Genomic DNA, 27,936 nt, shown 5'->3' on the forward strand with positions numbered 1-27,936 from the left:
CATTTCTTGTCTTGAGATCAAGTAGTTGCCCTCAATACATTTTCTGTGTTTGGCTCTCCTTGAGACTGAATTTGATCTGGTCATACCTGAATGGTTTAGTGGTTTCCCCCACTTTCTTCAATTTAAGGCTGAATTTGGCAATAAGTAGTTCATGATCTGAGCCACAGTCAGCTCCCAGTCTTGTTTTTGCTGACTGTATAGAGCTTCTCCATCTTTGGCTGAAAAGAATATAATCAATCTGATTTCGATGTTGGCCATCTGGTGATGTCCATATGTAGAGTCTTCTCTTGTGTTGTTGGAAGAGGGTGTTTGCTATGACCAGTGTGTTCTCTTGGCAAAACTCTGTTAGCCTTTGCCCTGCTTTGTTCTGTACTCCAGGGCCGAATTTGCCTGTTACTCCCGGTGTTTCCTGACTTCCTACTTTTGCATTCCAGTCCCCTATAATGAAAAGGACATCTTTTTTGGGTGTTAGTTCTAAAAGGTTTTGTAGGTCTTCATAGAATCATTCAACTTCAGTTTCTTCAGCATTACTGGTTGGGGCATAGACTTGGATTACTGTGATATGGAATGGTTTGCCTTGGAAACGAACAGAGATCATTCTGTCATTTTTGAGATTGCATCCAAATACTGCATTTCAGACTCTTTTGTTGACTATAATGGCTTCTCCATTTCTTCTAAGGGATTCCTGTCCGCAGTAGTAGATATAATGGTCATCTGAGTTAAATTCACCCATTCCAGTCCATTTTAGTTTGCTGATTCCTAGAATTTCGACGTTCACTCTTGCCATCTCCTGTTTGACCACTTCCAATTTGCCTTGATTCATGGACCTAACATTCCAGGTTCCTATGCAATATTGCTCTTACAGCATCGGCCCTTGCTTCTATCACCACTCACATACACAATCGGGTGTTGTTTTTGTTTGGCATCATCCCTTCATTTTTTCTTAAGTTATTTCTCCACTGATCCATTCAGTGGATTTCTCCACTAAATCCATTAAGATATTTCTCTACTAAACCATTCAGGTATGACCTAAATCAAATCCCTTATGATTATACAGTGCAAGTGACAAATAGATTTAAAGAACTAGATCTGATAAGATGGCGTGCCTGATGAACTATGGACAGAGGTTCATGACATTGTACAGGAGACAGGAATCAAAACCATCCCCAGGAAAAAGAAATACAAAAAAAGCAAAATGGCTGTCTGAGGAGGCCTTACAAATAGCTGTGAAAAGTAGAGAAGCGAAAAGCAAAGGAGAAAAGGAAAGATATATCCATCTGAATGCAGAGTTCCAGAGAATAGCAAGGAGAGATAAGAAGGCCTGTCTCAGCAATCAATATAAAGAAATAGAAGAAAACAATAGAATGGGAAAGACTGGATCTCTCTTCAGGAAAATCAGAGCTACCAGGGGAACATTTCATGCAAAGATGGGCACAATAAAGGACAGAAATGATATGGACCTAACAGAAGCAGAAGATATTAAGAAGAGATGGCAAGAATACACAGAATAACTATACAAAAAAGATCTTCACGACCCAGTTAATCACGATGGTGTGATCACTCACCTAGAGCCAGACATCTTGGAATGTGAAGTCAAGTGGGCCTTAGGAAGCATCACTACAAACAAAGCTAGTGGAGGTGATGGAATTCCAGTTGAGCTATTTCAAATCCTGAAAGATGATACTGTGAAAGTGCTGCACTCAATATGCCAGCAAGTTTGGAAAACTCAGCAGTGGCCACAGGACTGGAAAAGGTCAGTTTTCATTCCAATCCCAAAGAAAGGCAATGCCAAAGAATGCTCAAACTACCACACAATTGCACTTATCTCACATGCTAGTAAAGTAATGCTCAAAGTTCTCCAAGCCAGGCTTCAGCAATATGTTAACCGTGAACTTCCAGATGTTCAAGCTGGTTTTAGAAAAGGCAGAGGAACCAGAGATCAAATTGCCAACATCCGCTGGATCATGGAAAAAGCAAGAGAGTTCCAGAAAAACATCTATTTCTGCTTTATTGACTATGCCAAAGCCTTTGACTGTGTGGATCACAATAAACTGTGGAAAATTCTTCAAGAGAAGGGAATACCAGACCACCTGACCTGCCTCTTGAGAAACCTATATGCAGGTCAGGAAGCAACAGTTAGAACTGGACATGGAACAACAGACTGGTTCCAAATAGGAAAAGGAGTACATCAAGGCTGTATATTGTCATCCTGCTTATTTAACTTCTATGCAAAGTACATCATGAGAAACGCTGGGCTGGAGGAAGCACAAGCCGGAATCAAAATTGCAGGGAGAAATATCAATAACCTCAGATATGCAGATGACAGCACCCTTATGGCAGAAAGTGAAGAGGAACTAAAAAGCCTCTTGATGAAAGTGAAAGAGGAGAGTGAAAAAATTGGCTTAAAGCTTAACATTCAGAAAACTAAGATCATGGCATCCGGTCCCATCACATCATGGCAAATAGATGAGGAAAAAGTGGAAACAGTGTCAGACTTTATTTTTTTGGGCTCCAAAATCACTGCAGATGGTGATTGCAGCCATGAAATTAAAAGATGCTTACTCCTTGGAAGGAAAGTTATGACCAACCTAGACAGCATATTTCAAAAGCAGAGACATTACTTTGCCAACAAAGGTCCATCTAGTCAAGGCTATGGTTTTTCCAGTGGTTATATATGGATGTGAGAGTTGGACTATAAAGAAAGCTGAGTGCCAAAGAATTGATGCTTTTGAACTGTGGTGTTGGAGAAGACTCTTGAGAGTCCCTTGGACTGCAAGGAGATCCAGCTAGTCTGTCCTAAAGTAGATCAGTCCTGGGTGTTTATTGGAGGGTCTTATATTGAAGCTGAAACTCCAATACTTTGACCACCTGATGAAGCGCTGACTCATTTGAAAAGACCCTGATGCTAGGAAAGATTGAGGGCAGGAGGAGAAGGGGACGACAGAGGATGAGATGGTTGGATGGCATCACTGACTCAATGGACATGAATTTGGGTAGGCTCTGGGAGTAGGTGTTGGACAGGGAGGCCTGACGTGCTGCAGGTCATGGGGTCACAAAGAGTCAGACACGACTGAGCGACTGAACTGAGCTGAGAATAGATATTTTCCTTAAGAGATCTTGTGAACATCTCTTTCCTTTCCTGCCTTATCCTTATCATTCTATTTAATATTCCCTTCAAATGGCCCCATTGTTCTGATGGAGCAATGTCAAAGCATCTGATACCATGGAGGAAAGTACTGTATTTAGCAGATATGTGTGATGGCTTGGTAGGCATCCAATATTAGATCTGAGGACAGATTTATGGTAGAACTGATCTCTTTTCAAAGAGATCTCAATTGATCTCTGTCCAAAGATTGCTGATTTTTGAAGTTGAATTAACAACATGTACTCAATCTGATACTTGTTGCAGACAGTGTGTATTTTTTGTCAGTGCATTTTATATACAGTAATTGTACACTTGGGGACTTTTTTTTAACTGTAGTAGAATAATATTGCCATAATATAAAATATTGTGGCATTAATATAAAGATTATTAAGATTTTTAGGTGATAGTTTATACTGAAGTTGTTAAAAAGACCCCTTTAAGGCTCACTTGTATAAATTTATTAATCAGATCCCTGCCTCTGTCCTTTGCCTCTCTCTGTTCAACATGCCACCACTGTGCATCCAGTAAAGCTTTTTCATTTTATTTTTTGTTTTGTTTTAACAGTGATGGATGTGATTTATTGATAAACTGATTACTAATAAAAGTAAGTTTTATACTAACTTCCTTACAATTCAAGTAGGTCACAGAATGAAGAAAACAAAGCAAATCCCCAGTCCTTAACCTCTAAATGTTACATTTCCTTCCAGCTTGCCTGAATATACAAATACATGAATGACTGTGTATGGAGCTATACCATTAAATTTACTTGAATAGTGTTATTTTTTTTCTTACTTAAATGTTTACTTATCTAATTAGAAAAAAATTAAAGAACGTCAGTTTGAAATTAGAGCAGTTAACACAAAGGGGCAACAAACTAAAAAAAAATCAAATGGCTAAAAATAACTCAGTTATAAAAGTACAATTTACAGTATCATTTATCTCAGTAAAAGAAACAAAACCACTAAATGTCTTTCCTTCTAGATAAGACTGTTTTCTCTGCAGAAAGGAAAAAAAAAGCAACTAATGATTTGCAACTATAATCCAATATAACTATTATTTACCCCAGCAGCATCTAAAAATACATGAACCACACAGCACAAAAATCTCCCTTTAGAAAATTATTGTATTAGATAAGGTGTTTATTCTTGCTGTGAAGTTAGTTTCATTTGTATAGGCCACAAAAGTTTAATTGGCACATTTTACTTAATAAGACAAAGTAAGTCATTCTTCCTTTTAAAAATTATGGGATATTCCATTTTCAAAGAACCATCCCAGATACTTTGTTCATTATATCAGTGTTCTACCATAAGCAGTCAGGCTTTTTAAATGATCACTAAGTATCCAAGTACCTGAAGTTTATCAATGCTGTGTAAACTGTTAACTTCTTTTGAAGATATGTGTACATTTATAATATGATACAATTTTGTACTGAAGAATTTTTTTTTTAAAGATAACCTACAGTACATATAGTTAATTTGCCTCACAGAACTTAGAGATACAGTGTAAACATTTAAGAACCACAACAGAGTCCAGTGTGGTTCAAACTTGAATGGATATTTTCTTGAACCTAGCACAGAGGTTACTGGCTCAAGACGATGTTCCAGAGTGACATCAGCACGGGATTCTCTTGTAAGACTACTTCTTTAAAAAAGAGCACACTTGGTTATGTTGTTACTTAGTCGCTAAATCATGTCCAACTCTTCTGTGACCCTTTGGACTGTTGCCCACCAGGCTCCTTTGTCCATGGGATTTCCCAGGCAAGAATGCTGGAGTGGGTTATCGTTTCCTTCTCCAACAGATCTGCCCAACCTGGGAACTGAAAGTGCATCTCCTGCAATGGCAGGTGGATTCCTTACCACTGAGCCACCAGGGAAGCCCTATACTTGGTTATACATGGCTTTTAGCCTTGAGCTACAGTTACGCTACAAATCCTTCCCACCCTCCCAATCGAAGTTAGTCATGTGGAGATGTGTGCCTTCTCTGAGCACATTCCCCAATCAAAGTTAGTCATGTGGAGATGTGTATATTCTCTGAGCGCTGTTCCCAATCAAAGTTAGTCATATGGAGATGTGTGCCTTCTCTGAGCACATTCCCCAATCAAAGTTAGTCGTATGGAGATGTGTACATTCTCTGAGCACGTTCCCCAATCAAAGTTAGTCACGTGGAGATGTGTACATTCTCTGAGCACTGTTCCCCAATCAAACAAAGTCACGTGGAGATATGTACATTCTCTGAGCAGTTTCCCAATCAAAGTTAGTCACATGGAGATGTGTACATTCTCTGAGCACTGTTCCCAATCAAAGTTAGTCACATGGAGATGTGTACATTCTCTGAGCACTGTTTCCCAATCAAAGTGAGTCATGTGGAGATGTGTACGTTCTTTGAGCACGGTTCCCCAATCAAACAAAGTCACGTGGAGATGTGTACATTCTCTGAGCAGTTTCCCAATCAGTTAGTCGTGTGGAGATGTGTACATTCTCTGAGCACTGTTCAGACAGTCCTTGGTTTTCTAGCTCTGATGGAGATCTCAAAGGCGCTCAGAAGTCCGTGTGCTTACATTCAGACCAGGATGAACTTTATAAATGCCACTTTCCTCCATTAGTGACAGGCCACAGATTCCAAAGTGTACATGCAAAGCATCTAAATGATTATCTGGTCACTTGACAAATCCCCCTATGAGTCAGTCTTAAGTTGATGAGATGTAATTTTTGTTTACCTCACAGTTCAGTTCAGTTCAGTCGCTCAGTGGTGTCCCACTCTTTGCGACCCCATGAATCACAGCACACCAGGCCTCCCTGTCCATCACCAAATCCCAGAGTTCACTCAGACTCATGTCCATCGAGTCAGTGATGCCATCCAGCCATCTCATCCTCTGTCATCCCCTTCTCCTCCTGCCCCCAATCCCTCCCAGCATCAGGGTCTTTTCCAATGAGTCAACTCTTCTCATGAGGTGGCCAAAGTACTGGAGTTTCAGCTTTAGCATCATTCCTTCCAAAGAAATCCCAGGGCTGATCTCCTTCAGAATGGAAATTTAGAGTTGAGTTGCTCCCACTCAAAAAAAGAAAGATATCTTCATATCAGGTAGCCAAAGTAATGGAGCTTCAGCTTCAGATTCAGTTCCTCCAATGAATATTAAGGTTTGATTTCTTTTAGAATTGACTGGTTTGATCTCCTTGCAGTCCAAGAGACTTGCAAGAGCCTTCTCCACCATCACAGTCCAAAAGCATCAATGCTTTCATACTCAGCTTTCTTTATAGTCCAACTCTCATATCTGTACATAACTACTGGAAAAACCATACCTTTGACTATACAGACCTTTGTCAGCAAAGAAATGTCTCTGCTTTTCAATATACTGTCTAGGCTTGTCATACTTTTTCTTCCAAAGAGCAAGTGTCTTTTATTTTCATGGCTGCAGTCACCATCTGCAGTGATTTTGGAGCCCAAGAAAATAAAGTCTGTCACTGTTTCCATTGTTTCCCCATCTATTTGCCATGAAGTGATAGGACCAGAAACCATGATTTTAGTTTTCTGAATGTTGAGTTTTAAGCCAATTTTTTCACTCTCCTCTTTCACTTTCATCAAGAGGCTTTTTAGTTCCTCTTCACTTTCTGCCATTAGCATGGCATCATCTGCATATCTGAGGTTATTGATATTTCTTCTGGCAATCTTGATTCCAGCTTCTCCTTCATCCAGCCTGGCATTTCATATGGTATACTCTGCATATAAGTTAAATAAGCAGGATGACAATATTCAGCCTTGATGTACTCCTTTCACAATTTTGAACCAGTCCGTTGTTCCATGTCTGGTTCTAACTGTTGCTTCTTGACCTGCATACAGATTTCTCAGGAGGCAGGTAAGGTGGTGTGGTATTCCCTTCTCTTTAATAATTTTCCACAGTTTGTGGTGATCCACACAGTCGAAGGCTTTGGTGTAGTCAGTGAAGCAGATGTAGATGTTTTTCTGGAACTCTCTTGCTTTTTCTATGATTCAACAGATGTTGGCAATTTGATCTCTGGTTCCTCTGCCTTTTCTAAATCCAGCTTGAACACCTGAAAGTTCTCGGTTCACGTATTGTTGAAGCCTGGGTATACAAATTACATGTCATTTTTACTGCCTTCAAGTATGCACAAAAGCTTTCATCTTTTAGCTGAAGGGTTCTCTGACCTTCTAAGCAAGCATCTTTATTTACTTGGCTTAAGTCAATCTCCAAGAATAACTAGGAATGAAAGGTCAATGTAGGTCATTGCTGTGTGGCCACTATCATGAGGGTAAACTGTTCAAGGATTCTTTGATGGATTGAATGAATACCCAGATATGAAGAGCCTCAGAAACCACGGTGATTTAGATTTGATCTGTCTTCTGTGGGAAAGACCTGCAGGGAGTAAATCCAGTCAATTATATCATCCCTGTTCACCACATGCAAGGAGTCCAACGTTTCAAGCATGGAGAGCGCAAAAAATGCAATAGTCAGTTGCTCACCCCAACCCTTGCACCTTAGCTCATGGGAGCGTGGGTGACCACAGGCTGGCAGGGAGTGCAGACAGTGCCAGGTGGGTGGTTGTGCAGCCCCCCTGAGGGTGCTTCCCGGCTCCACAGTGCCTTTCTGCAGGACCAGCCTATGTCACACACTCACTGTGGCCATCAGTTACCTCCTGCAGACAGCGCTGGAAGCACGTGTTGGTCCCATAGGAGATCTAGCCGCTCATCCTCCATGGCTGCCGTGCTGCTGCCAGTAAAGCTTTTTTAAAGTAACATAATTCTATAGATACATGTTTCAGCTGTGGTTAGTTGGAAAGGGGTTAAAAATATGTCTGAAAAATGAAACTTGGTAGAATATTATAACTTCAAAAATTGGATATTCAAAAAGGGATATATATATATTAATAAAACCTATACCTTGAATACAGCATAGTGTTAGTTTTGGAAGTTTGTGAAAATTTAGTTAATGTCAATGAAAATTGAGCTAAGTCAAGCCTCTACTTCCAGGAATGTTACTTCATGATATTTTGATCTTCAAAGTGAACTCTTAAAAAAACTGGTAAAGAGAGATCCAGACTCCTTCCCTGTGGTTTTCAGAACTTCCTGTCCCTTATCTTCTTGTTTTATCTATTGTTGTTCAGTCCCCCAGTTGTGTCCCACTGTTTGTAAACCCGTGAATTGCAGCACGCCAGGCTTCCCTGTCTTTCTCTACCTCCCAGAGTTTGCTCAAACTTGTGTCCATTGAGTCGATGATGCCATCCAGTTATCTCATTTTCTGTCAGCCCCTTCTCCTTCTGCCCTCAGTCTTCCCCAGCATCAAGGTCTTTGCCCATGAGTCCACTCTTTGCATCAGGTGGCCATAGTATTGAAGTTTCTGCTTCAGCATCAGTCCTTCCAATGTACTTTCAGGGTTGACCTTTTTTTAGGATTGACTGGTTTGATCTCATTGCTATCCAGAGGACTCTCAAGAGTCTTCTCCAGCACCACAGTTTGAAAGCATCACTTCTTCGGCACTCAGCCTTCTTTATGGTCCAGCTCTCACATCTGTACATGACTACTAGAAAAACCATAGCTTTGACTATATGCATCTTTGTTGGCAAAATGATATCTCTGTTTTTAAATATGCTATTTAGGTTTGTTGTACTTTTTCTTCCCAGGAGCAAGCGTCTTTTGATTTTTTGGCTGCAGTCACCATCCACGGTGATTTGGAGCCCAAGAAAGTAAAGTCTGTCACTGTTTCTATTTTTTCCCCTTCTATTTGCCATGAAATGATGGAACCAGAGGCCATGATCTTCATTTTTTGAATGTTGAATTTTAAGCCAGCTTTTCCACTCTGCTCTTTCACCCTTATCCAGACGCTCTTTAGTTCCTCCTCGTTTTCTGCTATTGGGTGATGTCATCTGCATATCTGAAGGTGAAGGTGAAAGTTGCTCAGTCGTGTGTGACCCCATGGACTGTAGCCTGCCTATCTCCTCTGTCCATGGAATTCTCCAGGCCAGAATACTGGAGTTGGTAGCCATTCCCTTCTCCAGGGGACCTTCCCAACCCAGGGATGGAACCCAGGTCTCCCACATCGCAGGTGAATTGTTTCCTCTTTACCATCTGAGCCACCAGGAAAGCCCAGCGTATCTGAGGTTATTGATATTTCTCCTGGCAGTCTTGATTCCAGCTTGTGATTCATCTAGCCTGGCATTTCTCATGATGTATTCTGCATATAAGTTAAATAAGCAGGGTGACAGTATATAGCCTTGACATATTCCTTTCCCAGCTTGGAATCAGTCTGGTTCTAACTTTGCTTCTTGACTTGCATACAGGTTTCTCAGGAGGCAGGTAAGGTGGTCTGGTATTCCCATCTGTTTAGAATTTTCCACAGTTTTTTGTGATCCACACAAAGTTGTTAGTGTAGTCTGAAACACAAGTAGATATTTTTCTGGAATTCCCTTGTTTTTTCTGTGATCCAACAGACGTTGGCAATTTGATGTCTGGTTCCTCTACCTTTTCTAAATCCAGCTTATGCATCTGGAAGGTCTCAGTTCATATACTGATGAAGCCTGGCTTGAATGATTTTGAGCATTACCTTGCTGGCCTGTGAAATGAGCCCTATAATGTGAAAGTTTGAACATTCTTTGACATTGTCCTTTGTTGGGATTGTAGTGAAAACTGAGCATTTCCATGTTGTCACTGCTGAGTTTTCCAAATCTGCTGGCATATTGATCTTCTTTGTACAGTACTTCTGTGTATTCTTTCCATCTCTTCTTGATCTCTTCTGCTTCTATTAGGTCTTTACTGTTGCTGTCCTTTATTGTGCCCATCTTTGGATGAAATGTTCCTTTGATATTTCCAATTTTCTTGAAGAGATCCGTTGTTTTCCTCTATTTCTTTGCATTGTTCACTGAAGAAGGCCTTCTTGTCTCTCCTTGCTATTCTCTGGAACTCTTCATTTAGTTGTGTATACCTTACCGTTTCTCCCTTGCTTTCAATTCTTTCCTTTCTTCAGCTATTTGTAAAGCCTCCTTTGGAAGTCTTTCCAAATTTGGAAAACCCAGTAGTGGCCACAGGACTGAAATGGTCCATTCTCATCCCAGTTCCCAAGAAGGGCAGTACTAAAGAATGTTTAAACCTCCGGACAGTTTCATTCATCTCCCATGCCAGTAAGGTTATGCTCAAAATACTGCGTACTAGGCTTCAGCGTTATGTGAACTGAGAACTTCCAGATGTCCAAGTTGGGTTTAGATAAGGCAGAGGAACCAGGTGTTAAGATTGCCTACATTGGCTGAATCATAGAGAAAGCAAGGGAATTCCTGAATAACATCTACCTCTTGTTTCATCAACTGTGCTAAAAGCCTTCACTGTGTGGATCATAGCAAACTGTAGAAAACTCTCAAAGAGATGGGAGTACCAGATCATCCTACCTTACTCCTGAGAAACCTGTATGCCGGACAAGAAGCAACAGTTAGAACCTTGTATGGAACAACTGGCTCAGGATTGAGAAAGGATTACAAGGCTGTTTATTGTCACCCTGTTTATTTAACTTGTATACAGAGCACATCATGAGAAATGCCAGACTAGATGAGTTACAAGCTGGAATCAAGTTTGCCAGGAGAAATACCGACAACCTCAGATATACCGATTCTAATGGTTGAAAGCAGAGGATCTGAAGAGGCTCCTGATGAAAGTGAAAGAGGAGAGTGAAAGAGCTGGCTTAAACCTCAATATTAAAAATCTAAGATCATGGCATCTGGTCCCATCACTTGATGGCAAATAGAAGGGTGAAAAGGCAGAAGCAGTAACAGATTTCCTCTTCTTGGGCTTTAAAATCACTGCATATGGTGACTGAAGTGAAGTTCATTTGTTCAGTCGTGTCTGACTCTTTGCGACGCCATGGACTGTAGCCTGCCAGGTTCCTCCATCCATGGGATTTTCCAGGCAAGAATACTGGAGTGGGTTGCCATTTGCTTCTCCAGGGGATCTTCTCAACCCAGGGATCAAATCCGGGTCTCCCGCATATGGTGACTGCAGTCATGAAATTAGATGATGACTGATTCTTGGCAGGAAAGCTATGACAAGCCTAGACAGCATGTTAAAAAGCAAAGACATCACTTTGCCTACAACATCCGTATAGTCAAGGCTTTGGTCTTTCCAGTAGTCATGTATAGTTGTGAGAGCTGGACCATAAAGAAGGCTCAGCACCAAAGAACTGATGCTTTCAAACTGTGGTGCGGGAGAAGACTCTTGAGAGTCCCTTTAACTGCAAGGAGATCAAACCAGTCAATCCTAAAGGAAACCAGCCCCGAATATTCATTAGAAGGACTGATGCTGAAGCTGAAGCTCTAGTACTTTGGCCACCTGATGCAAAGAGCTGACTCATTGGAAAAGACCCTGATACTGGGAAAGATTGAAGGCAGAAGGACAAGAGGGCGACAGTGGATGAGATGGCTGGATGGCATCACCAGTGCAATGGACATGAACTTGGGCAGACTCCAGGAGATGCTGAGGGATAAGGAAGCCTGGCATGCTGCAGTGTATGGGGTCATGAAGAGTCGGACATGATTTGGCAGCTGAACAACATTCAGATTATCTGCTTCTTGACTGAGCTTTGAGAATTCTTATCTTCCAAAGAATTTGTCTGTTTCATTTGAGTGTCTAAACTTACTGAGAAAAAGTTGTTCATAATATTCTCTTACTACTTAACACCTGTAAGTAGTAGTATCACCTTAATGATATCACCTTTCTCATTCATTATATTATTAATTTATAACATTTATTTCCTTTAATCTGGCAAAAGATTTATCATTAATGATATTCTCAGAGTTATGAATTGTTTTCACTAATTTTTCTGTTTCATGTTTCATTGACTTCCATCTAATCTTCATTATTTACTTTCACCTACTTGGGGTTTAATTTGTTCTTGTTCTAGTTTCTTAAGGTGAAAATGAAAGTCACTAATTTAAGACTTTTCTTCTTTTCTAATATTGATGTTTAATAGTATACATGCAGCATCCCACAAATTTTGAAATGTGTTTTTATTTTCATTCAGTTGTAATAAGTACTCTGTAATTTTCCTTTTGATTACTTCTTTGACATGAGATGTTTGGATGACATGTATTATTTAGTTTCTAAATATTTGAGGATTTTCTAGATTTCTGTTTTTGATTTCTAAATTTAATTCCATTGTGTTCACAAAACCCTACTTTGCATGAATTAAATCCTTTAAATTTATTGACTTCATCATGGTCAAGAATATGGTCCACCTTAGTAGTAAATATTCCATGTGGACCCGAAAATACACATTCTGTCGTTGTTGGATGGAATATTCTATAATTGTTAGTTAAATAAAGATAGTTGATACTGTCTTTTAAATCTATATCCTTAACTGATTTTCTCTTTTATCAATTACTGCAAAAAGAGCATGGGAATATGTTCAGTGATCTTTTTAAAGGATTTAAGCAATGAAAAAAAAGAGTTGTACATATTTACCCATGCAGTTACCATGTCTGGTACTCTTTGTTCCTCTGTTAGAGCCGTATTTCCATTTGACATTATTGGTTCCTATTGGACTTCCCTTACCATTTCTTATAGTGTGTATCTGCTTGTGATAAATTCTTTCAGCTTTTTTATTTCTGGAAAAGGCTTTATTTCTCCTTCATATTTTGAAAGATATTTTAGCTGGGTATTTTTCATGCAGTAGATGTTGAAGATGTTTAAAGATGTTGCTTCACTGTCTTCCCCCTTGAGTGGCTTCCAGTGAGAAAGTATCCTGGTTCCTCTGTATATTAACATTCTTTTTTCTGGCATCTTTTAGGATTTTCTGTTTATCAGTAGTTTTGAACAATTTGATTATATTCGGTAAATTTCTTCATGCTTATAGTGTTTGAGGTTTGTTGAGCTCTTAGATCTGTTGCTTTTTAATTTTAATCAAATTTGGAAACATTTCAGTAGCTATTTCTTCATCATTTTTTCTGTCCACTGTCCCCTGTCCCATGTCTCCACTGCATGTTTTTGAGGACCTCACTTACAAATATATTCAGCAACCTGAAGTTGTCCCACAGGTCAGTGAGAGGTCCTTCTTTAAGAATTTTCTGTATCTTCTCCCTCCTATCTCTTGCTCTAATTTCATCTCAGATGAGGCATACCTCCTCCTATGCCAAAGTGTACCTTTACCTGGACTTCTGGGCCCATTCACCTGTCATTGCTTGGACCTCTCTTCCAGTAATCAATTGTCCAGTTTCTTTGTCCCTATTGCTTCCTTGCCTAAAACCCAAACAAACTCAATAAAAGAAAACAGAGTAAAACCTCTCTTGCTCTTACCAGCCCATTAAGGTACAATCCTTCCACTCCTCCTCATAACTGAACTTCTTCAAAGTGTAATTTACTTATTGTCTCCACTTTCTCATCTCCCACAGGGCCATGACAATCGTGTCTATCTTTACTGATTTACTAAACCTGCTTGTTTAAAAGCCCCCAATGATTTCTTCATCCTTTTTGACTATTGCAGGTATGTTTAGAGACTAGAATCTCCTTGAAATTATTTCCTTCCTTGGTTTCTGAGACACAGCATTCTCTGGATTCTCTTGTTACTTTTCTGCTTTATTTCACTGTTCATCTTTCCTTTCTCACTAACTAAAAGTCAGCATTCCCTATGTTCTTCTCTTGGCTTTCTTCTCTTTCTATTTGCTTCTTTATACCTCTGAGAACCATAAGCTCTCTGTTTATCCAGTCACCACTCTCATGAAGCTGATGTCCAATTTATAATATCCTGCTTCTGTCTTTCTGTAAGTCCAGACCTACACTCCACCCATCAGTATCTTGAACTCAACATGCCCCATAGCAAATCAATCATGTTTTCCCCCAAAACCAGACAGTCTACTTGTTGTCCTCAATTGTGTTGCATCTTCACAGTGCAAAGATTATGCTGACATTTTCAGAAACATGGGCCCTGGGTACAAAAGCACAGTAGATGTCTATGCAGTGTATCTGATAGTTAAGAGGGACACCTTAGGCCACAAAGGTCAATGAATAAATCATTTACTCATAAATAACAACTGTAGTCGAGGGAGCAGATGGGATCTCCAAAGGGAAGTCTGTGGGAGTGAGACAAAGAGAAATATGAAGATTCAACATGGAAATAGAGGGTAGAAGAGGACAGTGTGAGGCCCTCTGTGCAGCTCTCCAAGGATAAGGCTAACACTGCTGGGTGTGAGTGATCTTAAATGCCCCAAAGGCACATGCCCATGTGTGTGCACAAACACACGTTATCAACTTCAATTCTGTAAATATAGAATACCTGCTAAAGGAAAATAATTAAGACAGAATTCCCCCACTGCCAGTGGAGGTGATGGAATTCCAGCAGAGCTATTAAAAGATGATAATCTGAATAACCCATATCTATTTAAAAGTTGAATTTTTTTTTTTTTTTTTTTTTGGCCACACCGTGTGGCTTGCACTGTCTTGAACCTAGGCCCTCGACAGTGAAAGCTCAAGAGTCCTACCCACTAGATTGCCAGGGAATTTCTCCAAAATTTAATTTTTAGTTAAAAGCCTGCCCCAAAAGAAACCTTTAGGTCTGTATTAAACTGGGGCACTGGTGAATGCCTTGAAGCATTTAAGAAAGAAATAATACAAATTCTATATAATTTCCTTCAGAAAGTTGAGAGAATACTTTTATTAATTCGTGCTGGGGCTTCCCTTGTCACTCAGCTGGTAAAGAATCCACCTGCATTGTGGGAGACCAGGGTTCGATCCCTGGGTTGGGAACATCCCCTGGAGAAGGGAAAGGCTACCCACTCCAGTATTCTGGCCTGGAGAATTCCATGGACTGTATAGTCCATGAGGTCACAAAGAGTCGGACACAACTGAGCGACTAACACTAATAACTCATTCTCACTAATAATTCATTCTCATTTTTGAAACATCACCGAAGAAGACTACATATCATTATCATGGTCACAAATGTAAAAATTGAAAGTTTAGACTGCACAAATATATTTTAAGATAATATTATGACCACATAAACTTTATTCCAAGAATACAAGCTTTTTTATCGTTTGAAAAATCAAGCAGTGCAATATACCATATTAACATACTAAAAAAGAAAAACCACATGATCATCTCAGTAGATGCAGAAAAAGTATTAGAAAAAAATCCAAAATTCATTTCTAATAAAAATTTCTAGCAGTCTAGGAATAGACACAGAAATTCCTCAGTTTGGTAAAGGGCATCTACACAAAACAAAACACTATAGCTATTACTGTACTTAATGCTTAAAGACTAAATTCGTTTTACCTAATACCAGTAATAAGACAAAGACACCTACTCTCATCAGTATTGTTCTCAAGGTTCTAGCCAGTGTACTGAGGCAAGAAAAGGAAACAAAAGGCAAGAAAAGAGTGGATAGGAAAAGTAACTTTATTTGTGGACAACTTTATTGTCTATGAATAAAATCGAGTAAATGAGTTTAGAAAAATTTAGAAAAAAGAGTTTAGAAAAATATAAGATCATTGTTCAAAAATCAGTTGTATTTCTACATACTAATAAAAATCAGATATTAGAGTTTTTTGAAAGAAATAACATAATTATGAAATTCTTAGAAATATGACAGAAATTGGGAAAGATTTTTATGATGAACACTAGGGAACATTGTTGAGAGAAATTAACACCCTACGTAAATGGAGTGCTGTGCCTTGTTTTTGGGCCAGAAAACTCAATATTGAGCTGTTCTCCAAGTTGATGTATAGATTCAACACATTTTCAAAGAAAATATTTGCAGACTTTAAATGTTTTCTGTAGAAGTTGATAAGATTAATATGAAAAGATAACTTTTCACTTCACAAAACACTTTGGAAAAAGACATTATGGGTTTGATTTCAAATTACCGTAATTAGAACAGTTGTGGTATTGGCACTAAGATAGGTAGTTCAGTGGAGTAGAATAGAGTGTCTAAAACTTGACCTGCATATGTATGGACAGTTAATTTGCAACAGAAGTGCTAAGGCAAGTCAGCGAAGAAAGGATTATCTTTTAAGTAAATAGTCCTAGAGCAACTGGATATCCAGCTACCAGGAAAAAAAAAATGAACGTCAATTCATAACTTGTTCCATGCACGAAAGTTACCCCAAAGTAAATCACAGATCTAAGTGCATGACCTAAAACTATAAAACTCTTAGAAGAGAACAGTAGAAGAAAATCTTTGGGGCTTTGCATTAAGCAAAGATTTCTTAAATAAGACACCAAGTAAAGATCTGTAAAAGAACAAATTAGACTTTATCAAAATTTGAAACTTGTTCTCTTTGAAATTGTGTTGAGAGAATGAAAAGACAAGTCACACTTAGAATATGTTTGCAAATTGTATATCTATGGTAAAGGACAAATTTGCAGAATATATAAAGAACTCTAGAAATTCAGTACAAGCTCAGAGGTTAAAGCGTCTGCCTCCAATGCAGGAAACCTGGGTTCAATACCTGGGTCGGGAAGATCCCCTGGAGAAGGAAATGGCAACCCACACCAGTATTCTTGCCTGGAGAATCCCATGGACAGACGAGTTTGGTAGGCTACAGTCCACGGGGTCACAAAGAGTCGGACACGACTTTGTGACTTCACTTCACTTCATTCCCCACTTTCAGAAGTTCGCTTTATGTGACTTTGCTTTTACAAAAGACCTATGTTAGTATAATGATTTTCACAAACCAAGAGAAATCCAAAGAGGATTTTGGTTTTACAAAAAAAGGTAAAAAGCAAAATAGCTTTCAAGTGTTTGTTTTGCAGTGGCGATTATAGAGGCATCTCTCACCCTAACTACCCTAACCAAGAGTGGCCTTGCCAAGCTCCTTAGCCAGGCACTGCTGCTGCTAAGTCGCTTCAGTCGTGTCCAACTCTGTGCGACCCCATAGACGGCAGCCCACCAGGCTCCCCCGTCCCTGGGATTCTCCGGGCAAGAACACTGGAGTGGGTTGCCATTTCCTTCTCCAATGCATGAAAGTGAAAAATGAAAGAGAAGTCGCTCAGTTGTGTCCAACTCTTCGCAACCCCATGGACTGCAGCCCACCAGGCTCCTCCGTTCATGGGATTTTCCAGGCAAGAGTGCTGGAGTGGGGTGCCATTGCCTTCTCAAACCCAGGCACTACACTTAGCATATCAGCATCAAGCCACCATAGCTTTTAACTGTGTTTGTGAACATCTGTGATTTATCTTGATTTATATTGTGTGTGTGTTAGTAAACTGGTCCTAAAGTAATTATTGCCTCACTTTATACCATTTCAGTTTATAAACTGTTTCATAGGAATGCTCTACTTTCAGATAGCAAGGGAAACTTATAATAAAAAGCAACCCAAGGGACTTCCCTGGCAGTCAAGTGGTTAGGATTCCGTGTTTCCAATGCAGGGGTTTTGGGTTCAATCCCTGATTGGGGAACTAAGATCCCACATGCTGGGTGGAGGGCCAAATAAGTAAATATAAAAGGAAAAAAAAAGCAACCCAATGTTAAAAAAAAATGGGCAAAATATCTAAACATACATCACCAGTGAAGATAACATAGATGACAAATAAGCATATAAAAATATGATTAACATCGTTAGTCATTAGGAAAATGCAAACTAAAACCACAATGAAATACTATTACACACCCGTTACTGTGGCTAGAATTGAAGACCAGAGTGTTTGCAAGGATATGGAAAAATGGTAGCTCTCTTACACTGCTGATGGGAATGTAATATGGTCCATTCACTCACTTTGGAAGGCAGTTTGGCAGTTACTTAAAAAGTTAAACATATACATACCACATCTAGTCATTTTGCTTCTAGGTAAATGAAAGCAGGTGTTTTCCTTACCAATACTTGTACATAGATGTCCATAGCAGCTTGTTTTTGTAGCTAAACCAGGAAATAATCCAAATGTCTATCAACAGGTAAAAACTGCTTTATTCATATCCTATTCAACAATGAAAAGTTGATATATGCTACATCATGAATGAATCTCAGAATTGTTATTCAGAGTGAAAGAAGCTAGGAAAGATGTACAGTTTGAATAATTCCATTTATGTAAAATTCTATAGTCCTTGAGTCAAGAAGATCACCTGGAGGAGGAGGGCATGACAACCGACTCCAGTATTCTTGCCTGAAGAATCCCATGGACAGAGGAGCCTGGCAGGCTACAGTCCATAGGGTTGCAAAGAGTTGGACCCTACTAAAGCGACTTAGCATGCACGCAATAGAAAATGCAAACTATTGTTAATGACAGAAAGCAGATTATTGGTTATTTGGAAATAGTAGGGGTGGTGGTGGAGAGGACTAGGGGAAAAGGATTAGAGCTGTAAGAATCTTTTGGAAGTGATGGATTTGTTTATTGTCTTGATTATGGGACTTGTTTCAGAGGTATATACATGTGTGAGAATATAGCAAATTAGTTTATTATATGTTGCCCATACTACAGTAAAAATAAAAGCTGTCATCTGTCTTTGTTGTCTGACCATCACTGCTAACTCACCTAAGACTACTTCCTAAATTTGCAGGATCTTTAGACCCAGCTAGGTCTAAAGATAGATGGGTCTAAATATCTGTTAAAAATATTGACTTCCAGGCCTCCAAACTATTAAGATGGGGCTGGGGAATCTGTATTTTTAACAAACACTCCAGGTGACTCTTCTTATTACTCAAGCTTGGAAAGCACTTGTCCCATATTAAATTAATTCTACTTTGGTCATCTGAACCTATTTCCATATATGAAAAAAGGATGTAAAGTTTCTAGTGTTAACAGATTTTTAAGCCATAGAACACTTGATGATGCCCTACTGTGGTCAGATGAGATCATTCAGAATTGGACAAAATTTTTTTCTTACCATATATAATATATTGAAATTAGCCTTGCATTGTAAATACCTGAAGTAACAAAACGAAAATCTCTGAATAGTCCCAACATTAGTGAACATTCTATCAAAGAGTAAAAAAGAATTTTATTTATATACCTGTTGACAAGTCACATCAGTGTGTTAGTGAACATCACATGTTGTTAGTGAAAAAAGGTATTTCATATCTTTTGTGTATTAAACTATAAAATAATACAAGTTGGAGAAGAGGATTAAGAGAAATAGAACATTGTTAGTCTCTACATGTTCCTTAAATGGACATAGCAATACATTTTACATAAAACTCTGGGAAAAACAGCCTGACCTTACTGGCCCCTTTCCATCAACATCAAACAAGTGGAAATTATAGAATGTCTGTCTAAATTTAAAATAGTTCAGTTATCAGAAGACTTTAGAGAACAAGTTTTCCACAAATCATCCTTGTGCTATTTGGTCTTGATTTTTTTTTTAAAGAGGGTTGGTGAGCCAACATGTAATTAATCACTTTTTGTGTTGTTGTTAGCTTCTAAGGAAATGAAACTGCAACTTTCCATTTGGCTTTATTGTTCTTTTTTGGTGTTTATTAGTGCTGCAATTTGTAATACAGGAACCGTAGATGGTGCTTAGTGATAATGTGGACAAAACAATGTGAACGATGTACTTTTTAAAAGTCAGCTTATATATGTTATACTGTTATGATACCTGTGTACACTCCAGGTCACAAATACCACCAGCAGTACTGTCTTACAGTCAGAAGTTGTTAGAACTTCTTTTGTCAGTGGATGGGGTTACTGAAGTGGCAGCATCCAGTTCTTACCAATTCTCATTGTTTCTTCCTCCAAGATTGTTTGGATTGATTATTCCTTCCCCACAGCTGCTGCCCCAATGAGTGAATAACAGATCCGTCTCATCTTGTAAAGGCTCTGCTCCATCTGTGTAGGTGAACTACTTTCCCTGTGGAAATAAGACACCACTTTAAAAATTAATCATTGCATTGACTAATTACTGTCATTATTAAGAGTTTATATAAAGTTTCAGTTCAGTTCAGTCGCTCAGTCGTGTCCAACTCTTTGCGACCCCATGAACTGCAGCACACAGGCCTCCCTGTCCATCACCAACTCCCACAGTCTACTCAAATCCATGTCCATCGAGTTGGTGATGCCATCCAGCCATCTCATCCTCTGTTGTCCCCTTCTCCTCCTGCCCTCAATCTTTCCCAGCATCAGGGTCTTTTCAAATGAGTCAGCTCTTTGCATCAGGTGGCCAAAGTATTGGAGTTTCAGCTTCAACATCAGTCCTTCCAATGAACACCCAGGACTGATCTCCTTTAAGGTGGACTAGTTGGATCTCCTTGCAGTCCAAGGGACTCTCAAGAGTCTTCTCCAACACCACAATTCAAAAGCATCAATTCTTTGGCACTCAGCTTTCTTTATAATCCAACTTGCACATACATGACCACTGGAAAAACCATAGCCTTGACAATAGATGGTCCTTTGTTGGCAAAGTAATGTCTCTGGTTTTGAATATGCTGTCCAGGTTGGTCATAACTTTCCTTCCAAGAAGTAAGTGTTTTTTAATTTCATAGCTGCAGTCACCATCTGCAGGGATTTTGGAGCCCAGAAAAAGAAAGTCAGCCATTGTTTCTACTGATTCCCCATCTATTTGCCATATAAAGTTTAAAGGTAGACAGATACCTGTGTGTAAGCAGGCACTTTCTTTTAACTTTATTAATTTGAAATCATTTTTCCATTTTTAAGCAGAATAGAATATTACTCTTAGGTAAGTTTGTGGAAATTTCAGTAGACTCTGTCTCTGTGGAGATTTTAAAAATACGGACCCATCTGCATCTGATCCTGTTCTCTTCCGTCCTCCCAAAGCATAGACCTCAAGGATGGCCATTGCTCTACCTAGTGGTAACAATTAATGAAAAAGATATTAAGTCCAAAAAGGTTTAACTCTTTGGTTTGGTTATTTAGGATAACTCTGGTCTAAAAAAGAATTGAGAAGTGTTTCATCCTCCCCTGTTTTCTAAAAGAGTTTGTATATGATGGTGCTGTGGTTTCGGTTGTGTTCCCCCAAAGCATACATTGAAGCTCTTAACCCCTTTACCTCAAAATGTGACTTTTTGGAATTGTTAGAGATATAATGTTGAAAAGAAGTCATAATTAAGGTAAACCTTAATCCAGTAGGACTGATGTCATTATAAGAAGAGACACTGGCCTGCAAGGGGAGAATGATATGTGAAATAGAGGTAGAAATTGAAGTCCTACAGCTGCAAACTGAGGAACACTTAGGATTGCTGGCAAACCACCAGATGCGAGGCAGAGGCAAGGAAGGATTCACCCCTACAGGCTTCAGAGGGAGAATAGCCCTGCTGACACCCTGATTTTGGATTTCTAGCCTCCAGAGCTGTGAGATAAATACCATTGTTCAAGTCACCTGGTTTGTGGTGCTTTTTATGGCATCCCTAGCAAACAAATAATAGGCTTGTATTATTCTTTTCTTTCAAGCTTAATAGAACTCACCCAGTGAAATTGTTTGGATATAGAGTTTTCTTCGTGGAAACATTTTAAATTGTGAATTCAGTTTCTCTAAAAAACATTACTGAGCTATATATATTTTCTTTTTTGGTGTCTGTTTTGGTCATTTGTGTATATCAAGAAGTTTGTTCATTTCATCTAAATTGTTGAATTTATTGGCATAAAGTTGAGCTACTTGTAATATTTTTTGACGTCTATGGGGTCTGTAATGATGTTTCCTCTTTTATTCCTCATTTTGGTTCTGTCTTTTTATCTTCTTTGATCAGTCTAGCTTAGGGTTTCCTCAGTTGGGGGCAATTTTGTACCCTCTGTCCTGGGGGTTTGGGCATTCGGCAGTATCTGGAGGCATTTTCAGTTATCACTGCTTGGGGCATCTAGTGGCTGAAGGCCAGGGATGCTGCTGAACGAAACATCCTGCCATGCACAAGGCAGCCTCTTGCAATAGAAATTCAGTCACTCTGTAATGTCAGTAGTGCTGAGGTTAAGAAACCTGTTCTAGGATTTACAAAAGTACACATCCTACTTTCAGATATTATGCCACTTCATATGTAATATAAGCAGCTTACAATACATTGTTTTCACTCATCCCTACCCATCCTTTATGCTGTTCTGGACATACATTTTATTAGGTTGATGCAAACATAATTGTGGTTTCAGACCATGAATTTTAAATCATTATAACTAGACTTAAACACATCTTTATTAATCAAAATAGGAAGCATTACAATCAACACATTTTTGCCAGTGAGAAATAAGTTTGTTTATTCCTGTAACGTAAAAATCCATTCTTTGGGATTCAACAAACTCTCAGGAAAGCATTTTCTGCCTTCTGCTGGTTATGGAAGCATTTTCCCCGCAAAAAGTTGTAGAGATGCTTGAAGAAGTGGTAGTCGGTTGGTGAGAGGTCAGGTGAATATGGCAGATGAGGCAAAACTTTATAGCCCAATTCGTTCAACTTTTGAAGCATTGATTGTGTGACATGAGGTCTGGCATTGTCATGGAGAAGAATTGGGCCCTTCGTGTTGACCAATGCCAACAGCAGGCATTGCAGTTTTTTGTGCATCTCATTGATTTGCTGAGCATGCTTCTCAGATGTGATGGTTTTGCTGGGATTCAGAAAGCTGCAGTGGATCAAATGGGCAGCAGACCACCAAACAATGTCTGTGACCTTTTGGTGCAAGTTTAGCTTTGAGAAGTGCTTTGGAGCTTCTTAGTCCAACCACTGAGTTGATCGTCTCTAGTTCTTATATAAAATCCACTTTATATTGCATGTCACAATCTAATCGAGAAATGGTTCATTGTTGCATGGAGGAAGACAAGATGACACTTCAAAATGACAATTATTTTGATTTTTGGTCAGCTTATGAGGTACCTCGGAGAAGGCAATGGCACCCCACTCCATTGCCGGAGAAAGCAATGGCACCCCACTCTTGCCTGGAAAATCCTGTGGACGGAGGAGCCTGGAAGGCTGCAGTCTGTGGGGTCACTGAGGGTCAGACACGACTGAGCGACTTCACTTTCATTTTTCACTTTCATGCGTTGGAGAAGGAAATGGCAACCCACTCCAGTGTTCTTGCCTGGAGAATCCCAAAGACAGAGGAGCCTGGTGGGCTGCCGTCAGTGGGGTCGCACAGTTGGACACGACTGAAGTGACTTAGCAATAGCATCAGGTACCTACTTACCAAGTTTTCCACCTTTGCAATTTACTTCAAATACCAAATGACTGTAGAATGGTCCACGTTGAGTTCTTCAGCAGCTTCTCATGCAGTTGTCAACTGATGATGACCAGCGACCACGCTTCTCATTTTCAAACCCCTCGTCTCCTTTGCAAAACTTCTTGAACCACTACTGCACTGCACATTTGTTAGCAGTTCCTGGGCCAGTTGTGTTGTTGATGTTGCGAGTTATCTCTACCGCTTTACAACCCATTTTGAACTTGAATAAGAAAACTACTCGAATTTGCTTTTTATCTACCATCATTTCCCTAGTCTAAAATAAATACAAAACAGCAAGTAATAAGTCATTAGCAAAAAAATAAATGTACATTAAAATGATGTATAATGTAACCACATTTATTTAATTGTATTCCAGTATCAAATGGTAAATTTCAACAATGCAAAAACCGCAGTTACTTTTGCACCAACCTAATACTTCCATTTATATTGTAAACGCCATAGTACATGGGATTTTGCTTTGAACAGTCTATTAAGGAAATTTTTAAATGAGGAAAAAATACCTAGTTCATATGTTTTCCGCATTCTTCATGCTTTGACTAGATCCAAATTCCCATCGGTGTTTTTTCTTTCCACATGAGGAACTATTCCATGTCTCAGTGTAGGTCTGCCAGTGACATGTTCTCTCAGCTTTTGTTTGAAAACCTGTATTTTGTCTTCATGTTTCAAGTATATTTTTGCTTAGTATAGAATTCTTTGACAATTTAAAAAATACTCCAAAAGATAACATTCTACTGTTTTCTTGTCTAGATTATAATAAGAAATAAAGCTATTGTTCACTAATACATCTTTTAAAAAATCTGTATCCAGAAGATAACATTCTACTGTTTTCTTGTCTAGATTATAATAAGAAATAAAGCTATTATTCACTAATACATCTTCTAAAAATCTGTATACTTTAGATAATATTTCTAGATTTTATTATTATTAAAAAATAGCTTAAAATTTAATGCATTGTGCTTAAATGTTTTAAACAGACCAGTTCTTGTGTTTTCCTCTCTTTTTTCCTTTCCTTCCCCCCCCCCCCATCACTTATAAAAAGTGTATTTTGTGGCAAGTTATTTCTTTGAGCCTGTTTCCTCATCTGTAATACCAGGCTACCAATGATGCTTATAGGTTTGTTGTGAAGGAAAAATGAAAAAAATGAGAAAAAATGGGAAAAAAAAAAAAGGTCTAGAACTTGAAGGGATTCGAAACATGACAGCATGGTACACAGATATATTCCTCCTTGTGCACCTTCAGCTCCCCTGACCTCAAGACTCGTGCGTGGTAGCAGATGAGTGGGTATCCCAGTCTGGGTCCTTCCCTGCCTCGTGGCAGCAGCTGCATGTAGACGTATTCCTGCCAGCCACTCCCCATATTCCTGCCGTACTCCCCAGAAGCCGCAGCTGAACTGAGGAGCCCGGATGGACCATGACTAAGCACTGTTGCCACTGCTTATGATTTCTGCTCCTACCACTATCTGGTCTTCTACTCAAGCAAGATTGAAAGATATTCTTTCCAGATACCGAAATTTCCTGAATTTCTGGTAATTTAAATTATTTGAATATAGTAAAATCCATGACATTGTATTTTACACGATTTACATTTTCCACTTCACAGCTATGCAGGCTAGCCATGGTATTTATAGTAACACATTTAAATATTACGAAAATTTTAGAAATAATTAGCGATTTTGAGTGGTGGGGCTTGTAATCAACAGTAATTCTTTCCAGTGGCTCTAAGAGTATACATAATAATATTCATATTACAGATTGTATTTATTCAACTGTTCTTTTCTGTTCAACAAGAGAACCTAACTGGATATGTCAAGAGTTGATTGGTATTTTTTATCCGTACCTGGCCACAAGTAGCAGCATTCTGACCACTGTGTTAAATATCCCCTCATGGTGTTACTACTCTTCTTCTCAGTGGGCCTTTGGAGTGACACTGTGGGAGCTTATGACTCTGGGCCAGACACCCTACGTGGACATCGACCCATTTGAGATGGCTGCATACTTGAAAGACGGTTACCGAATAGCCCAGCCAATCAACTGTCCTGATGAACTGTAAGTTTCTTTCTGAGCTTGAAGACATGGATTTGATTCCATTTACAGTGATTGGGATGAAAGAAATAAGAACAGGTGTCTGTACGAATACAGAGACTACTCTTTTGAGACTCATGCCTCTTTGGACTTGAATTATACTCCTGTAGAGAAGCCGTAAGCGTCCCTGATGGCTCAGTGGTAAAGAATCCATCTGTAATGCAGGAGATGTGGGTTCAATCCTTTGGTGAAGAAGAGGAGGAAATGATAACCCACTCCACTGTTCTTGCCTGAAAAATCCCGTAGACAGAGGAGCCTAATGGGCTCCAGTCCAAAGGGTCACAAAGAGTCGGACATGACTGAGTGAGCATGCACACAGAGAAACCACAGAGTCAGCCAGACTCAGTCACTCTTGAGTGCATTTGACATTAGGACATTTTTGTCTCATATTTGTAGTGATTAATCCAAGATACTCATTTGCATAGTGAGAAAACACTGAACATGCTGTTAGTTATTCAGTCGCCCAGTCATGTCCAACTCTTTGCAACCCCGTGGACTGCAGCATGCCAGAACTCTTTGTCCCTCACCATCTCCCGAAGTTTGCCCAAGTTCACATCCATTGCATTGGTGATGCCATCCTGCCATCTTATCCTCTGACGCCCTCTTCTGCTTCTATATCGAGCCTTTCCCTTTGCCATCTGGCCTTGCCAGCTGGTGTGAATTGATATACGTATAAGGAAGACGTTCTGGTCTAGTGAGTGACATATCTCCCATCTCCTGTTTTTACCACATAGCTAGTCTTCCCATGTAATGGGATCAGAGTGGGCAGGAGGCTCTTCAGGGGTGATGCAGTGCACAGTGATTAAGTCACAGTTCCAGAATCCCCTGAGGTTTTTATACTGTGATGAGGGGGCAGCTTTGTACAGATTTTACTATAGATCCAGGATTCTTACAGCTTAGTTACAGCTTCCCCTTCCTCCAAGTTTTTTCTGTCACAGCTTGTATACAGTTGACCCTTGAACAGTGTGGGTTTGAGCTCTGCAGGTCCACTTCCATGTAGATTTTTTTTCAGTGATAAATGTTGCAGTATCATATAGCCTGTGGCTGGTTGAGTCTATGGATGTGGAGGAACTGGGGATATGAATGGCTAACTATAAGTTATATGCAGATTTTTGACTTGTGCAGAGGGTCAGCTCCCCTCACCCCTGTGTTCTTCAAGAATCAACTGTGCAGGATAAAGCAGATTATTATTTTGACTGTGTTTTAAATAATTACATAAAATCTCTACTTGGTGGTATATTTTGACATGTTTCAGAATTGAAATCCACATGTAATGTCCAGATAACTCATTTTTGCTCTGCGAAGAGATTGATTTTTAATGTGTCTTCCTCTCCACACCTACATTTAGACTGAAAATGTAGCTGGTATCATATTGATCAAAAGGTTAAGAGTAACACCTTGTGGAAAAACCCACACTTTTTGGCCAAACCAGTATATCGTCAATAGGCAAATTTTCTGGTTTTGTCACTGCAGATTTGCTGTGATGGCTTGTTGCTGGGCCTTAGATCCGGAGGAGAGGCCCAAGTTCCAGCAGCTGGTCCAGTGTCTCACAGAGTTCCATGCAGCCCTGGGGGCCTACGTCTGACTCTGCTGTCACAGTCTCATGGCGTCAGGAGGAACGTGCCTGCCGGGCCTGCTTGGAGCCAATCTTGGATGCCACATACGTCATGCAGCGCCACAGAAGCACATTTGTCTTCCAGAACACCATGCCTTAGGAATGCTTTAGAATTTGAACTATATAAGACAGACTTAATGATATGGAATATTTTCTAGATATCACTTTTATTAGATTGAACTGAAAATGTTTGTGTAAATTTTTTGGCCAAAATTTTTTTAAACATAGTTAACTTTGGACTAGGGTACATTGTTACAAAATAAATAAACAGTTTTTTAAATTGTTTAAACATGGATATTTGGAATAGCTATCTTAGTGCCAACTGCTTTTTTTTTTTTTTTTTTTTTACTTCATCAATGTAGGTGATTCACCTTTAAAGTTTTTTGTTTGTTTGTTTGAATATCACCAGTCTTGGGAATGGTTTGTCTTCAAGATTCAGTACTTTTTCTTAGGAAAAAAAAAAAAAAAAAACAGAAAAAAATGTTGGTTTGCCTTGTACAGGAAAAGCTAATGTTGGAGGAAGAAAACTTAAAGAAAAGATAGAGAGGAAAAAAGAAAAATACTTACTAGAAATAGAAACTGGCCTTTCATGGAAAATTGTTTCTTTTTTTATTTGTTTAATGGAAAAGGGTTCTGCTTTCTTATTTTGGGGGAAGTAGGAACTGAGTTCATTGAAACATCTTAAATTTGGCAGAACCTAGCATTTCTGAGAGCCAGGAGTGGGCTTGGGGGCAGGTCAACAGTAAACAATGGTGATTTTATTTATTTTTACTCTTTGGAAAGGAGATAACAGAATTCCAGAAAGTGAAATCCTGTTTTTATAGTTAAGACTCCCTTTTCTTGCACCTAGAATAGTGCTATGCACAGAATGGGTGCTTGAGTGTTTTGAGTTAAAAAATGTAAACAGGTAGATTTTGTGCTTATTTTCAAGGCTGACTTAAGTATAAAACTTTTTTTTTTAAAAGAAAACACTTGAAAAATTAAAATATTTGTTTTATATTATGA

The 27,936-nt window shown here is 39.1% G+C and overlaps 1 protein-coding gene across 3 annotated transcripts in view; it reads left to right on the top strand.

Annotated features, from left to right (window-relative positions):
* Positions 1-27,171, top strand: part of RYK (receptor like tyrosine kinase) — a 111,884-nt gene extending 84,713 nt beyond the window's left edge. For all 3 annotated transcript variants that reach the window (XM_052638043.1, XM_052638046.1, XM_052638048.1), the window contains exons 14-15: positions 25,144-25,280; positions 26,790-27,171. In XM_052638043.1, coding sequence (XP_052494003.1) covers positions 25,144-25,280; positions 26,790-26,901 — 249 coding nt within the window. In that variant the 3' untranslated portion in view covers positions 26,902-27,171. The remainder of the gene's footprint in view (positions 1-25,143; positions 25,281-26,789) is intronic.
* Positions 27,172-27,936: the final 765 nt, after the last annotated feature.

This window comes from Budorcas taxicolor, chromosome 1 (assembly GCF_023091745.1).
Source record: "Budorcas taxicolor isolate Tak-1 chromosome 1, Takin1.1, whole genome shotgun sequence".
Taxonomy (NCBI): Eukaryota; Metazoa; Chordata; class Mammalia; order Artiodactyla; family Bovidae; genus Budorcas; species Budorcas taxicolor.